Here is a 14,228-nt window from a genome sequence, read left to right on the forward strand (position 1 = left end):
CTGAGGGCGCTCAGTGGGTAAAGAGCAAAAACTAGTCTCCTCGCGGGGCGTTAAGCGGGAAGGAGGGCATCCGAGAAGGCATTTCTCGCCTAAATGGTTCCTTCGCCCAAGGTGAGGCCGCGCAGTCTCTTGACGGGGCTGTTCCTTGCTCAGCCCGCTTTTTCTTATGGTGAGTACGGTCTAGATTTGCAGCCTCTGCCCGGGGACCCCCCTTGTTATTGTTCTCTGGGAGCCCCCGTCTTGTGCCTGGATTCTGCAGCCCGCACGATCCTTGGCGCTCCCTGCCCCGCTCTCCGCGTTCCGTTCGTCGCCCCGCCCCAAATGAGGGTTCTAAACCCTGCCGTGATCTCGTGCCCTGGACGGCCACCAGCCGCCCTCTGCTGAAGCGGAGTCTTCCTCATTGCCCTGTTTCCGCTGCCCTCCCTCTTCGCCGCCCTCCAGTGTCTTCCCAAGCCTCGTACTAGTCGACGGGAGTGTGCCTGTGCGTGTGTGTGTGTTGGGCTGGTGAGGGTGGGATCCCGAACGGTCAGTGTAGATCGGGCAACAGGACAGTGAAGGGCTCTGCTTGTGGAAGAAAGAGTCGGACGCCGGGCCTCTCTGGGGGCAAAGCGTCACGATGTCCCCGCTGGGGTCCGCAGGATAGAGGCGCTTTCTCTAAAAGGCTCCTCGGACTTTCGGCAAGGTTTGTTGGTTGCCCATCAGATGCCTCAATCCGGTTTTTGTCCGGTCGGGCATTAAGTAAGGTATGATAACCGCAAACATTTTTCTATGTGTGTGCTTATAGTTAGTAACAATGAAAGAGAGGCATGCATATAGTTCGCATCCATTGCCCCTTGTCTTCACTGTCCTGTGCTCATCTCATTTTTCCAATTGTGAGGGTTTTTCTTTCTTAACTTGCAGAAAATCCCCAAGTTGTCCCTTCAGTAAAGGAAGCACCCCGCTGTAATGATGCTGGGGCGCTATGTTTTAAATAGTGCTGGGATTGCTTCCTTGAGAAAATGTCTCCAGTGTAAATTTCCTTGTTAGGCTATTTTTTTAGGTGTTTATCATTTTGTGCATGTGTAAAGCAGCATAAACAGTTTTTTACTGAATAAAAAGAGTTGCAAAGGAATTTAGAGCGTATTTTTAAGACACGTCTTTGGTGTAGTTACAATTCGTAACTTTCCATACCAATATAAGAAGTACAAATAGAAAATCTTTATTGAATAGTGGTAGCTGGGAATCCTTTTACTAGCAGTGCCAGTTATACACATGGGATTTGACAGTTAACATGAGTTATGCCATGAAATGTGGCTGTTATTGGTAGGCTGCAGAATATTTTGTGAAGTTTTGGTGAATTGTATTTTATTGGTATTCTGCCATTTCTTCAGTGTGCTTAGAGCAGTCTACATTTTATCCTCCCAACAACTCTTCTAAGGGGTAGGTTTAAGCCATGTGACAGTCTTAAAGTCACCCAAGTGAGCAAAATGGAGAACTGAACTTGGTCTTCCCTGTCCTAGGCTGACAGTTACAGAACAAGTGTAATGTGTAAAAGTAATAAATGACACTGGATCATTCAAGTAGAAAGAGTTAACAGTTTACTAGCAAAAAGTAGGTTGGAATATCGTTACAATAAATGGTAACAGTTTTCCTGTTGGGAAAATGGAAAACATTAAGTGTAAAATTGAATATGTACAGGTAATTTTTATGACACTAGCAATGCAGTAGCAGTACACCAATGTTTGATTAGTTAGTTACATTAAGAGTCAGTATCTAAGAATTTTTGAAAAACAGGTTTGATCTACCTGTTCTTCATCAGTTAGTGTTCTTCTACCTAACACCATATTTGGTATTGGTGGAAAGTGCCTTCAGGTTGCTGCCAACTTATGAGTTCTGAAGGCAAGAGACATTCAAAGGTGGTTTTACCTGTTGTCTGCCTCTGTGTAGTGACCCTGGTATATGTAAAAGTAATAAATGACACTGGGTCATTTTTTTTTCTTTTTTGTTTTGACACTGGATCATTTAAGTAGAAAGAGTTAACAGTTTACTTGCAAAAAGTAGGTTGGAATATCGTTACAATAAATGGTAACAGTTTTCCTGTTGGGAAAATGGAAAACATTAAGTGTAAAATTGTATATGTACATGTAATTTTCATGACACTAGCAATGCAGTAGCAGTACACCAGTGTCTGATTAGTTCATTACATTAAGAGTCAGTATCTTAAGAATTTTTGAAAAACAGGTTTGATCTACCTGTTCTTCATCAGTTAGTGTTCTTCTACCTAACACCATATTTGGTATTGGTGGAAAGTGCCTTCAGGTTGCTGCCAACTTATGAGTTCTGAAGGCAAGAGACATTCAAAGGTGGATTTACCTGTTGTCTGCCTCTGTGTAGTGACCCTGGTATTCCTTGGTGGTCTTCCATCCAAATACTAACTTCTGAGAACTGATGAGATCGGGCTAGCCTGGGCCATCCAGATAAGGGCAACATTGTATTTACCTTTTATAGTATAAACACGAATCTCTTGCATGGGCTTGTAAACACACCCAACATTTATTAGCTCATGTATACTTCTGTTCATAGATTATGGCCTATAGAAGCTAATTTCTATAAACATAATTGGTTTCTTGGAGACTATTCTTACAGGCATTCAGTGGAGTTCACTAGAGAAAGAAAATTTCCAGAACTGTGGAAGCCCTGGAAAATCAGAAATTAGATGAGAAATTTGCACCCTATGCAAATTGTGATCACAGGCATTCAGTGGAGTTGACACTAGAGAAAGAAAATTTCCAGAACTGTTGAAGTCTTGGAAAATCAGAAATTAGGCGAGAAATTTGCACCCTATGCAAATTGTGATCATATGGTGTAACATTTAGAGTTTCAGACCAGGATTTGGATGGCCCATGTTCAGATCCCCACTCCACCATGAAAGCTTGCTAGACAACTTTGTGCTTGTCACATACTCTCAGCCTACCACAGGGGTTGTTCTGAGAATAAGATGAAGGGGAGAACATTGTCAGTTGCTTAGGTCCTCATTGGGGAGAACTACGGGATATGAATGAAGTAAATAAAAATAATAAAACTGTCCAGAGTTCCATGTGATGAAAATTTGTAATAACTTTGAAAAATATAATGCCTGAGATTCTAAATAGTATTTTTCCAGTGATGGCAAAAACCACATCTACACATCTCACACATCTACAAATACATGAATTTACTCCGAGTAGTGTTTTTCTGAAGCTTAATGACCAAGCAGTGCAGTTTCCAGTAAATCTGATTGGTAGTGTTGAGGAAGACATTAGTGGGTAGGTTAAGTTTAAAAATAAATATATAGTTGACCTTAAATAGTTGTTTACAAGACTGGAACAATTACAGGTGGCTGGATGTTGAATGCATAGGGACTTGAAATTGTAGATCCGTGCTTACAGTATTCCCAAAAGCACTTGTTTCTTATGCTGGCAAGTGCTTTTAAGGCAAAGAAAGTTGCTGCACTGTTCCTTTAAAGGCTTTAAAGCGCAAGACTTGCAGCTCACTTCTACTTTCATTTTCAGCCAAGTTCTTTGTGTGTCTCAAAAGCAGTGTTCTTTCACCCTTTCTGATTCCTTTTCCTTCCTGATGTGTCCTCAGAAGAAGAGAGGGTGAAAAGGGAGGGAGGAGCACTTCTGTAAATAAATAACCTTATTTCCCCCTTGCCTTTTGGTTATCTAGCAAGCGAGATGAGACTGTTCTTAAAAACTGAAATCAGATTTACTACTGATTTCTATTAAAAAGTTTTACCAAACCTAGCTCTGGAATTTCAGCTATGTTTACTCTCCGTATGCACATTGATGACAATCCACTCCTTGTTTTAAATGTAAACTTGTGAATGAACATTCCCTAATTAAAAATATAAATCTGCAGGTACTTTTCACATTTTCAGAACATAAGTAGAAGAAAAAATCTGAAAGCAGACTTGAAATAAGTATGCATACCAGTACAAAATCCTTCCAACATTATCCCCACTAGATGTTGTAGATGAGATATTACTATTCAAGAAGCAGAAGTCTAAACATTCCTTGAGTGCTTAGTTGTTATTTGGTTGACTACTCCATGTATAGTCAAGGAATCTTTAGATTTGTACTTATTGAATCCAGTACCTCATTTGCCTTGTTCAGTGGGTATTGTTGCAAGGATTTTGTAGTCATGTGCATATTTATTTCAGGACTCCTTTCAGAACCCACCTATTTGTATTTGAAGTTGTATAGTATCTCAGATAGGTTAATTGGGCTTTTTTAATGCTAGGTGGTAAAATTACATTCAGTAGTAGAATCAATCTGCATTACTGTTATGTCTTATTCCAATCTCTGAGCAACTCAAATGTAATCAATAAATAGAGGCTTTTAGGTTGAAAGACAGTGAAATGTTCTGAGCATCATAGCAAATCTTATGACTGTGTGGCATTTTTGGGCTATGATCTTGGTTTACCAGAGTCTAACCAATAAATCTTTCCAGTGCCAGAGTTCTGCCTTGTAACAAGCCAGAGCCTCTCCTCCCCAGGTAATAGTTCTTCTGACTTTTTTTAATCACTGAAGAGGCATTATAGCCCGATCCAGTCAGAAGTATTTGGAACAAAATAGAATTACTTAGAATCTCTTGTCTGGCAATTTCAAAAAGGCTATAGGTTATTAATATCAAAGCAATATATAAGTAAATAAATTTTTAATGGCAACAGCTGTACAACTAGAATGAAGAATGGGGGAAATATTTTAATGCCAAGGATAAAGTAATGGTGCATGATTTTGTTTGAAATAACTTACTTGACAGACATCCAAAGGGCCTTTTACAACGGCCTCTAGAAAGAGGCTCTGGGCGGGTGCCCCGTCCTTGGACACTCAGTGTCAATTTGCTGTGGCGACCTCAGCAGGGTATAATGACACTGAGTCCACCATTTTCTCCAGAGGAACTGATCTCTGCTACCTAAAGAACAGTTGTAATTCTGAGTGATCTCCAGCCATCACCTGGAGACTGGCAACAATGGGTCCCCAGAAGGGAATGGTTGGTTTGGAGGGTGGAGCCTATGGCTTTGTACCTATCCGAGGTCCCACGCCTCCTGAAACCTCACCCTCTCCAGGCTCCATCCCTCACATCTCCAGGAATTTCCCACCTAGAGTTGGCAAACCTATTTCCTTCCCAGCCAATCATCAACCTACCTTTATTTCCCCCTCTTCAGCTTTCCACCCCCCACACACCTGCAGCCTCTCCCATGCTCTGAAGCCCTGACTGCTACGTCCCATTGGCTGTCATACAGGGGCCACCTCAGCAGCATATAAGGATACAGAGCCCACCATTTTCTCCAGGGGAACTGATCTCTGCCTTCTGGAAATCAGTTGTAATTCTGAGTGGTCTCCAGCCCTCACCTGGAGATTAGACACATTTTACCTCAGAACAGCAAACTGTTTAGAATGTTAGAGGCAAAAGCCAATCAAGTCGCATATGCAAACGACCTCCGTGTTCTGAGGCAGAGGCCAATGAGGCTGCATATGCAAATAACCTCTGTGTTCTTACTGGCTATGGGGGGGAGAGGATTAGTAAAATGTTTAGAATGTTGGAGGCAGGACTCAGGCAAAGCAGCCAGTGGATAGGGAGACCCTCTGAATGACAGATCAGAGAGCGAACTGATTTTGGAGCGTGTGGAATGTTCTAGAGAAGTGCCACCACCATTCGGCTATTATTTATAAGGGAGATTCCCCATCTTTCTAAGAATGTAAGAGAAGCCAATGTTGGATCAGGCCAGTGGCCCATCCAGTCCAACACTCTGTCACACAGTGGCCAAAAATACCAGGTGCCATCAGGAGGTCCAGCAGTGGGGCCAGGACACTAGAAGCCCTCCCACTGTCGTCCCCCCCTCCAAGCACCAAGAATACAGTGCATCACTAGATTCTCAAGACATAATCTGAAAAGTTAGATAAGTTTTCACAGTTTACTAATCCATTGTTTTTGGTAGTTTAGGGGTTATGCAACTCTTCCTTGTATCCCTAACTACCACAGTAACTAAAATGCGTTAGAGCAGTTTAGTCTTGTGCTTTTCCACCACAACTGTTTATTTTGAATATTTTTGAACCTTGGTAGTCAGTTATAATTTTGGGTCCTGTCAACTCCTTCCTTCCCATAAGTCCTCCATGATACACAAAGAACTTGGAGATACAGGCTCCTAAATTATGCTGGGATTAGGCAGATGGTTGCCAGAAAGAGGTTCATTGTTGCTAATGACAGCCTGCCTCTTTGGAACCCTGGAATATTAGACAGCACCACCTCCAAACTCAGCTGAAACTGAAAATTCCCCCATACATGAGTATTACAGCCTTGAACATATGAAATTGCCTTTCACTGAATCAGGCCATCCAACGCAGCATTGTCTACTGTGACTGACAGTGGTTTTCAGGGTCATGATAATTCTACCCATGCTACCCGAGATCCTTTTATGTGGACAAGCCAGTGCTTGAACTTGCATGTAAAACATGTGCTCTAGTCCAAGCTGTGGTCCCTCTATATCTGGAAAAAGTGGGCTCTGTGTATCTTTAAAAGCAGAATTTTATGAACTCTTGACAGCAGAAAGCTTGTAAGATGCCACAGAACTTTGTTCTTGGGAACATATCAAGTTAATCCTCTTGGCTTTGCTCGGAAAAATATATCCCTTTCCGCACACTGCTACATTATGGATTTAGATATTTGTAGGCATCAAAAATAAAGCTTATTCAGAGGAGAAGCTGATTGGTTGAAAGGGACTGATTATTAGATTTATGTGCTTCACATGACTCCTTAATATTGTATGATTTCCTGAGAAGGTGGAGTTTTATGATTCATACCCATTTGGTTAGTAGTGTTACCTGTTGCAGAATGGTATTCAAAACTTACGCAACCTAGCACTACACCATAAACTGTTCCTTTCCTAGAGGTATGCTAGTGAGCAGATTGAGTCAAGAGATTCCCAGTTAAGTGGGCTTTCTTGGGATGGTCAGGCAGTTAACATGAGGCCATACCTATTATATCTAGCATTATTTGACAAGCAGGTCTTCACTATGTGGTATTTTAGTAAAGTGAGGAAACCATGGGCTTAAACTTGAGTATGGGAAAGCCACCAAAAGAATTGAGAATTACAATAAAGTACTTTCATTGAGAGCTTCACAGCTTTTCCCTTTGCAGAGACAGGTGAGGAAAGCATTGGCTTAAACTTGAGTGTGGGAAAGCCACCAAAAGAACTGAGAATTACAATACTTTCATTGAAAGCTTCACAGCTTTTCCCTTTGCAGAGACACAAACAATAGGAAACTGGGGAAACTGTAATGAAAAAAGACTATCAAGTGACCACACTAGTGTTGGAATCAGAAATTGGCCCTGAAACACTTATAATTGTTAGAAGAAATAGCGTTTGTAAAAAGATGTTAGCACTTTTTAATGTGAATATTAGATTGGGTTAATATTAGGGTTAATATTAATTAGGGTTAATGTGACTAGTAAAGGAAGGATGCTGTTTTTATGTACCTTAATTCATATTCTTCCTAATGTACATATAATGAAGATTCAAGTACATTGACACCTAAACCTTTGGGTAAGATTATTTTAAGGGAAATTCTATTCTTTTGCTTGTGTTCCGCCTTATTTAGGTGCACCAATGCATACACTAGGTCAGCCTTTCCTGTATTGCTTTGATGCATCTATTGCCATGACTTGAAAGGCATATAAAATAACACAGCCTACTGTCCTAAAAATTATTTTACACAAGTACCAAAATTGATGCCATTTCTGTTGTAGAACAAGAACCCTAGCATGGCTTTATTTATATTTTGTTGTGCAACTATTGCATAGTTTGGATTGAATGGTAATGTTCAGAAATAAATTTGCATGCCAGAATGTTAAGACCAAACATAGCTCTAGCCTGGATCTAAAGAACCACACTAATTGTTTCACAAATTCAAGCTGAGCAACTATGGTTCCTCATGCAGTTTCGTAAATCTCTAAAAAGGTGGGTATTCCACTGGACCTAAAGTAGTTCTGTGGATCCTGGTATATACTTTTTAATGCATTCAGGCAATGCTAGTACTTGAGTCACCATTTAAGTGTGTGTGTGTGTGTATCTTACAGAACTGAAAAGAGATAAAAGTTAGGGAGCAGAATAGATATAGAACATTTGAGAAATGCAGAAGGAAATCAGTGGACTCATTATTAGAGCCTATATGATTACACCAGTTAAAATACTTTCTAAAAATTGCTTTTATTAAATAATTATATTTGCACTTTACCTGCTGGCTATTCCATTTTGGTAGATAACATTCTGAAACTCCAGCAGAGTTTTATAATCCCCATTTGCTTAAATATACTAAATGTTCTTTTTCCATTAAGGTTAATGTTCGTGAAGAAATGGAAGAGTTTTTTCCAAGAATGTGGAAGATAAATCAAGATAAAAGAAGGCTAATGAAAAGTATTAAAGATCAGAAAATTAAAATTGAATGGGGGAAAAAATTGAACAGAAGATTGGTCAGATAGAAGCACTTGAATATTTTTAAGGCTATAATGAATTGTGTGAATTGGGGAAGAATACACGAAGTATGAAAAATGAAAAAATGAAGAATGAAGAAAAGTAGAAAGCAAGAGTGAAGTAGAATTAAAAGAATCTGGAAGAATGAATGGGTCCTAGGTTAAGTAAATGTATGGTTTATGTTCCAGTGTCTGTATGATCAAGTTGTAGATGAATTTGCATGATTACTTAGTTAATAGAGCATTTGGTTCAAGTAGGAAATTATTTGAGGAAATCACACAGTGTTAACAGTGGGTTAAACAAATTTGTTCTGGAGGGTATTGCCTAACCATTTATCTTTCAGGCACAATCAATAAAATATAGTTACTTTTAATATAAGAAGGTAGGCATTTATGCAACCAGTACCATTTGTAATACCATTTTTTTTGTTAGGCGTCACGCTCCCAGTCAAAATCTCCAGCTGGGAGCCCTGCTCGTGTAAAATCTGAGAGCAGGTCAGGATCTCGTAGCCCTTCAAGAGCTTCTAAGCATTCTGAATCACGATCTCGATCAAGATCAAAATCCAGGTATGTATTTTTGTGATGTTAAGATTCACTGAGTAGTGTTCCTAACTTGGATGTTTGTAAATTCACAACCATATATGACAAATATCCTATGTACTATTCCTTCCTCCAATCACAGAGAAACTCTCTAAGCTCCGCATTCTGCCCTGAATATGATTGTGTGCTCCAAACAGGAGTGCTTTCTCCTATAATGGTCAACATACTAGTCTGAATGTTGTGTATTAGGTAGATCCTATTTTCAGATTTTTCTGGTGAATAGTCTGAATGTTGTGTATTAGGTATACGTAGATCCTATTTTCAGATTTTTCTGGTGATTAGTGCATTTTGGAGTGCGCATACTATATTCCATCCAGCTGTTATGCTGACAGTTGTTACTTACATTAGTAGGCATGTGAGGCCTAGGTATGCATGCACATGAGAGACTTTCTGTATAAATGGGTATTGGAAATACTTTGCTACTTGTGTAGTTTATTCTCATATACTCTTGTTAGCATGTATTCACTGTAGAAGTAGGTGATGAATACATGTATTTGAATACATTAATTTGCAAAAATGTAGATAATTATCTCAGGTATTTGCATATAACTTACATTTTATCATTTGAAGGTCTAGATCAAGAAGGCATTCTCACAGGCGCTACAGTCGCTCTCGATCCCATTCTCACAGAAGGCGATCACGAAGCAGGTCCTATACCCCAGAGTATCGTCGTAGAAGGAGCCGCAGTCATTCACCAATGTCTAACAGGAGAAGGCACACTGGCAGTAGAGTATGTAGTCAATGTAACCAAGGTTCTATAGAAATATATTTAAATCCTCAGGCATTTGTCAGAACAGAAGCTAGCTTAGTGTTTCATTACTTGATTTTGTGTGGTTTTTAAAAGAATTTTATTAGTTTATGTACAATTTAACATTATACATGCAAATTTTCTCATTAGAGCCTCACAACTACTATATCCATCATTCTTATTATTCTTCATTTAATCTTATTTTCTCAGTACTTAAGTTTTACAGTGTATTGTAGGCAGTGTATTATACCTGGATTCAAATCTCAGCTCAGCCACAAATCTCATTGGGTGACCTTGGGGTCAGCCTTTTTCTTTACTTATCTCACAGGGTTATTGTGAGGATAAAATGAAAGAACACACCTTTGTATGCCAGCCTGAGCCCCTGGAAAGAAAAGTGGAATAAAATTTTGGTAGGATACAAGTAGCACAGCTGTTACATTGCTGATTTTCCTCAGGCGGCAGTACAACCAGCAGCCTGAGCACCTGCACTTTTTGCCCAAGCTGGCTTGTTGCCTATCCTGTCGCCCTGTGATTGTCTTTGAGGGAAGGAGGGTGAAAATAAGAACAGCCATCATTACTGTACTGCACAGTACTTAATTGTAATGCCTGTCCCAGACACAAAACTGTAGACAATGTAATGGAGTCCAATAAGACCTGTAGTTATTGGTGCATTAATGTGTTGATGAAGTCCTCATATAACTGTGATACTTGTGGGGTAGTTAGGGTTAAGCCCTTCATAGCAGAGTTGTGACTTTAAAATGAGGATATCACTATATATTCCTTGGCCTTAGGACAGGGCAAAAAAGATGTCCCACAGATGACTTTCTCTTATTGATTATGAAATGCTTCCACTTACTGTTCCATTTAGTTAGTCTGTGATGTAGAACATTAACTGCAGGAAGTGTCACATATATCAGGTTTAATTTCACATAAAGACTGTGGAAGCCTAGTAGATCAGTGAACTTCTGCTGGATTACTGGGAAACAAACAAGATCTGTTGTTCTAAGTGAAATGCCCATTTTTTTTTCTGAAGTGATCTTTATAACTTACATCTGCTTCAGAAGTATATGATCGATCATTTAAGTATTTAAAAATCCCTTCCGCAGAGAACATCAAAATACGCTCGAGATACACATAAAAATGCTGGTGCCCTTTAAATTGCTTCAGAAGTATATAATCTATCATTTAATAAGTGTTTAAAAATCCCTTCTGCAGAGAACATCAAAATAAGCTTGAAATACACATAAAAATGCTGGTGCCCTTTAAAAATTCTGCTTCAGCTCCCACCAGATTCGTCTGATGTCATCTTAGAGTGAAGAGTTCTATGTACCCACCTCATGAGTATTTCTTGGTTATATTTTAGCTTCCCAAATGTATCTGGGAATTTTGGGAAAACTGGAAAAAAATCCCAGATATATTTGGGAATTACCGGCAAAACTGGGCTGCCCAGCAGGATTGGCTTCTGGGCGGGTTCTGTTGGGCAATCTGGTCTAAAGTTGCTCCTCAGCTGTTTTTAGCAGCTGTGCTGCTGCCTTCCTTCCCCCCTCGGTGTTTTTGATTTGAGTATTGGACTCAAAAAATCCCGGATTTGAACACCTTACTGGTATTGGGATCAGTGTTTTTCAGGAATTCTGAATTTTTTTTCAGGACCCAGTAGACCCAAACTAAAAAATACCAAGGAAATTTTTTTTTCACACTCCTAGTGCACACACTAGAGTTGTTTTAGGAAGGAGAAGGAGATACATTATTAATCCTTTCTGTTACCCACAGAACATATTTGGAACACTTTATATGGGTAGTGGTGGTCTCAAAGAAGAAAGATCCATTGTCTGCGGCTCTCTTGCCAGAACCACAAAAGATGGAGGTTCTCTGGGGTTAAGGCATTAATCTTCATGTACATAATATGACCATCTGATTTTCTACTTCACATATTGGGAGGATTAACAAGATCCAGTTGCTGGCTGATAGGAGGAAGCTTTGCTTGAACAAAATTACGGCCTAGAACATGCAACTATAGGCAGGAAGCTATACAGTTATGTAGCCTGTCATTAGGTAATAAAGGTGTGTTTTCTGCGGTACAAAAATTGAATCATAACAGCATCAGTAGACAGATGTCAGAGAAGCTATTCACCTGCTTGGTATAGTATGATATAACAGGCAGAAAATGCCTAACTAAGTTAGATCTATGGATAGATGATTTATTTTGCTGTAATGCTCTCTGCAGCGCCCCCTCCTCCTCAAATCAGCTTAATAAACAAAGATGGAATACTTTCCCATCTCCCGATAAGAATTTGATCCCGTGGTGGAGTAGATGCAGCAGACATACTTTCCTTTCCTTTTGGTGTTACTTTGAATGTTTGATATACTGTGCGATACAGTATCTGCTTCCCTTTGCATTGTAGGGGGAATACCATTAAGCAAATGTATTTTAAGAAATAATTTCTTTGAAAAACTATTGTAGGCACATTCCTGAACACCTTACTTTTATTTCTCAGGCTAATCCAGACCCTAATACATGTCTTGGAGTGTTTGGCCTCAGCTTGTATACTACTGAGAGGGATCTTCGTGAAGTCTTCTCCCGTTATGGACCTTTATCTGGTGTCAATGTAGTTTACGATCAACGGACTGGGCGATCACGAGGATTTGCTTTTGTTTACTTTGAAAGAATAGATGATTCTAAAGAGGTAAACACTTCTGCATTCCTAATGTTTTTTTTGTTTTTTTTAAATTCTCATTGCACCAGTTGTTTCTTTTTTCTTTATTTTCTTTTTGCAAAGTGTAAGTACTGGAACTGTTTGATAGCTTTATGCATTTAACTTGTGGGAATCCTGTGAATTTGCAGGATTTGGGCAGGGAAATAGGTTTTATGTATATCCAGGGCATGGTCTGAAATAGCTGTATGTAAGAGAGAGGGTGAAGCGTGAGAACTAATACATTTTAAATAAATCAAGGTGAGCAGCTGTGTTGGTATGAAGCAATAGAACAAAGTTAGAGTCCAGTGGCACCTTTAAGACCAACAGAGTTTTATTCAAGGTGTGAGTTTTCGTGTGCAAGCACACTTTGTCAGACAATGAATTACAGATCATAGTTGTGTATATGTATGGGTGACTTGTTAAAATAGCATGCAAACTGGTGAAGATGTTTATTAACAGATCAAAAGAATAACAAGCTCAGTTTCTGGTTATCTGTTTGGATTCAATTGGAGGGAGGGAAAACAACAGAGAATTACAATTTGGGGACAAGGAAAATACTCTACACAGCCAAGATGCTGTGAAGTTCACCTCCGTGCTAGAAAGGAGATGGATGGGATCTGAGTACTGGATTCTCACAATTTAGGACACATCAATCTCTAGTTCTGACATTTATTACCTTTGTTGTCCTCCCCTAGTTAAACCCAAACAGATGATAACTAGGAACTGAGATTGTCATTCTTTTGATCTGTTAATAAACATCTTCACTATTTTGCATGTTATTTAACAAGCCACCCCTATATACACAACTATGATCTGTATTTCCATTTTATTGTCGGACAAAGTGTGCATGCACACGAAAGTTCACACCTTGAATAAAACTCTGATGGTTTTAAAGGTGCCACCGGACTCAAACTTAGTTATATTTAAAATAAGTTACCCAGCAAGGAAGCAGTATCTGAGAGAATTCACACATGAAATTGTTGAACAATTTAAACATGCAGCCTCCTGGTACAACCATCCTTCTTCCTAGGTAGTTGGAAAGCTGTCAGTGTACAGTCTGATCTCTAACCATGTTAAAAAGAAATGAGGCAGGCTGTAGGTTCGTGTGGTTCATTCTTATTAACTTGTGAATTCCCTCTGCCTTCCCCTAATGTCCTTAAACACAGTTAAAGGTTATATCTGCCTTGGCCCTAACTACAGTTAATGTGGGTTTCCATTGTGTCCAAGATCTGAATCCAGGCATCTGAGAATTGTTATCTAAAAGGAGAGACATGTTAAGCTTCTGAAATACCCTTTGTTGTTGTTCAGTCGCACAGTCAAGTCCGACTCTTTGTGACCCCATGGACAAGATCACGCCAGGCCCTCCTGTCTTCCGCCGTCCTCTGAAGTTTGCTCAATTTCATGTTCGTTGCAGCGATGTCACTGTCTAACCATCTCATCCTTTGCCGTCCCCATCTTCTTTCACCTTCAATCTTTCCCAGCATCAGGGTCTTCTCCAGTGAGTGCTTCCTTCTCATTTGGTGGCCAAAGTATTGGAGCTTCAGTTTCATCTGTCCTTCCAGGGAACAGTCAGGGTTGATTTCTTTTAGGATTGACTGATTTGATCTTCTTGCAGTCCAAGGGACTCTCAAGAGTCTTCTCCACCACCATAGTTCAAAAGAATCTATTCTTCGGCTCTCGACCTTCCTTATAGT

General features: G+C 39.7%; 1 protein-coding gene across 1 annotated transcript in view; it reads left to right on the top strand.

Moving 5' to 3' along the window:
• Nucleotides 1-93: 93 nt before the first annotated feature.
• The window catches only part of TRA2A (transformer 2 alpha homolog (Drosophila)), a 20,363-nt gene continuing 6,228 nt past the window's right edge, over nt 94-14,228 (top strand). Inside the window, exons 1-5 of the mRNA XM_015418860.1 lie at nt 94-111; nt 8,359-8,493; nt 8,927-9,060; nt 9,664-9,823; nt 12,337-12,525. Of these exons, the coding sequence (XP_015274346.1) occupies nt 94-111; nt 8,359-8,493; nt 8,927-9,060; nt 9,664-9,823; nt 12,337-12,525 (636 nt within the window). The remainder of the gene's footprint in view (nt 112-8,358; nt 8,494-8,926; nt 9,061-9,663; nt 9,824-12,336; nt 12,526-14,228) is intronic.

The sequence above is a fragment of the Gekko japonicus genome, unplaced genomic scaffold, assembly GCF_001447785.1.
Source record: "Gekko japonicus isolate JY-2015 unplaced genomic scaffold, Gekko_japonicus_V1.1 scaffold1729, whole genome shotgun sequence".
Classification (NCBI taxonomy): Eukaryota; Metazoa; Chordata; class Lepidosauria; order Squamata; family Gekkonidae; genus Gekko; species Gekko japonicus.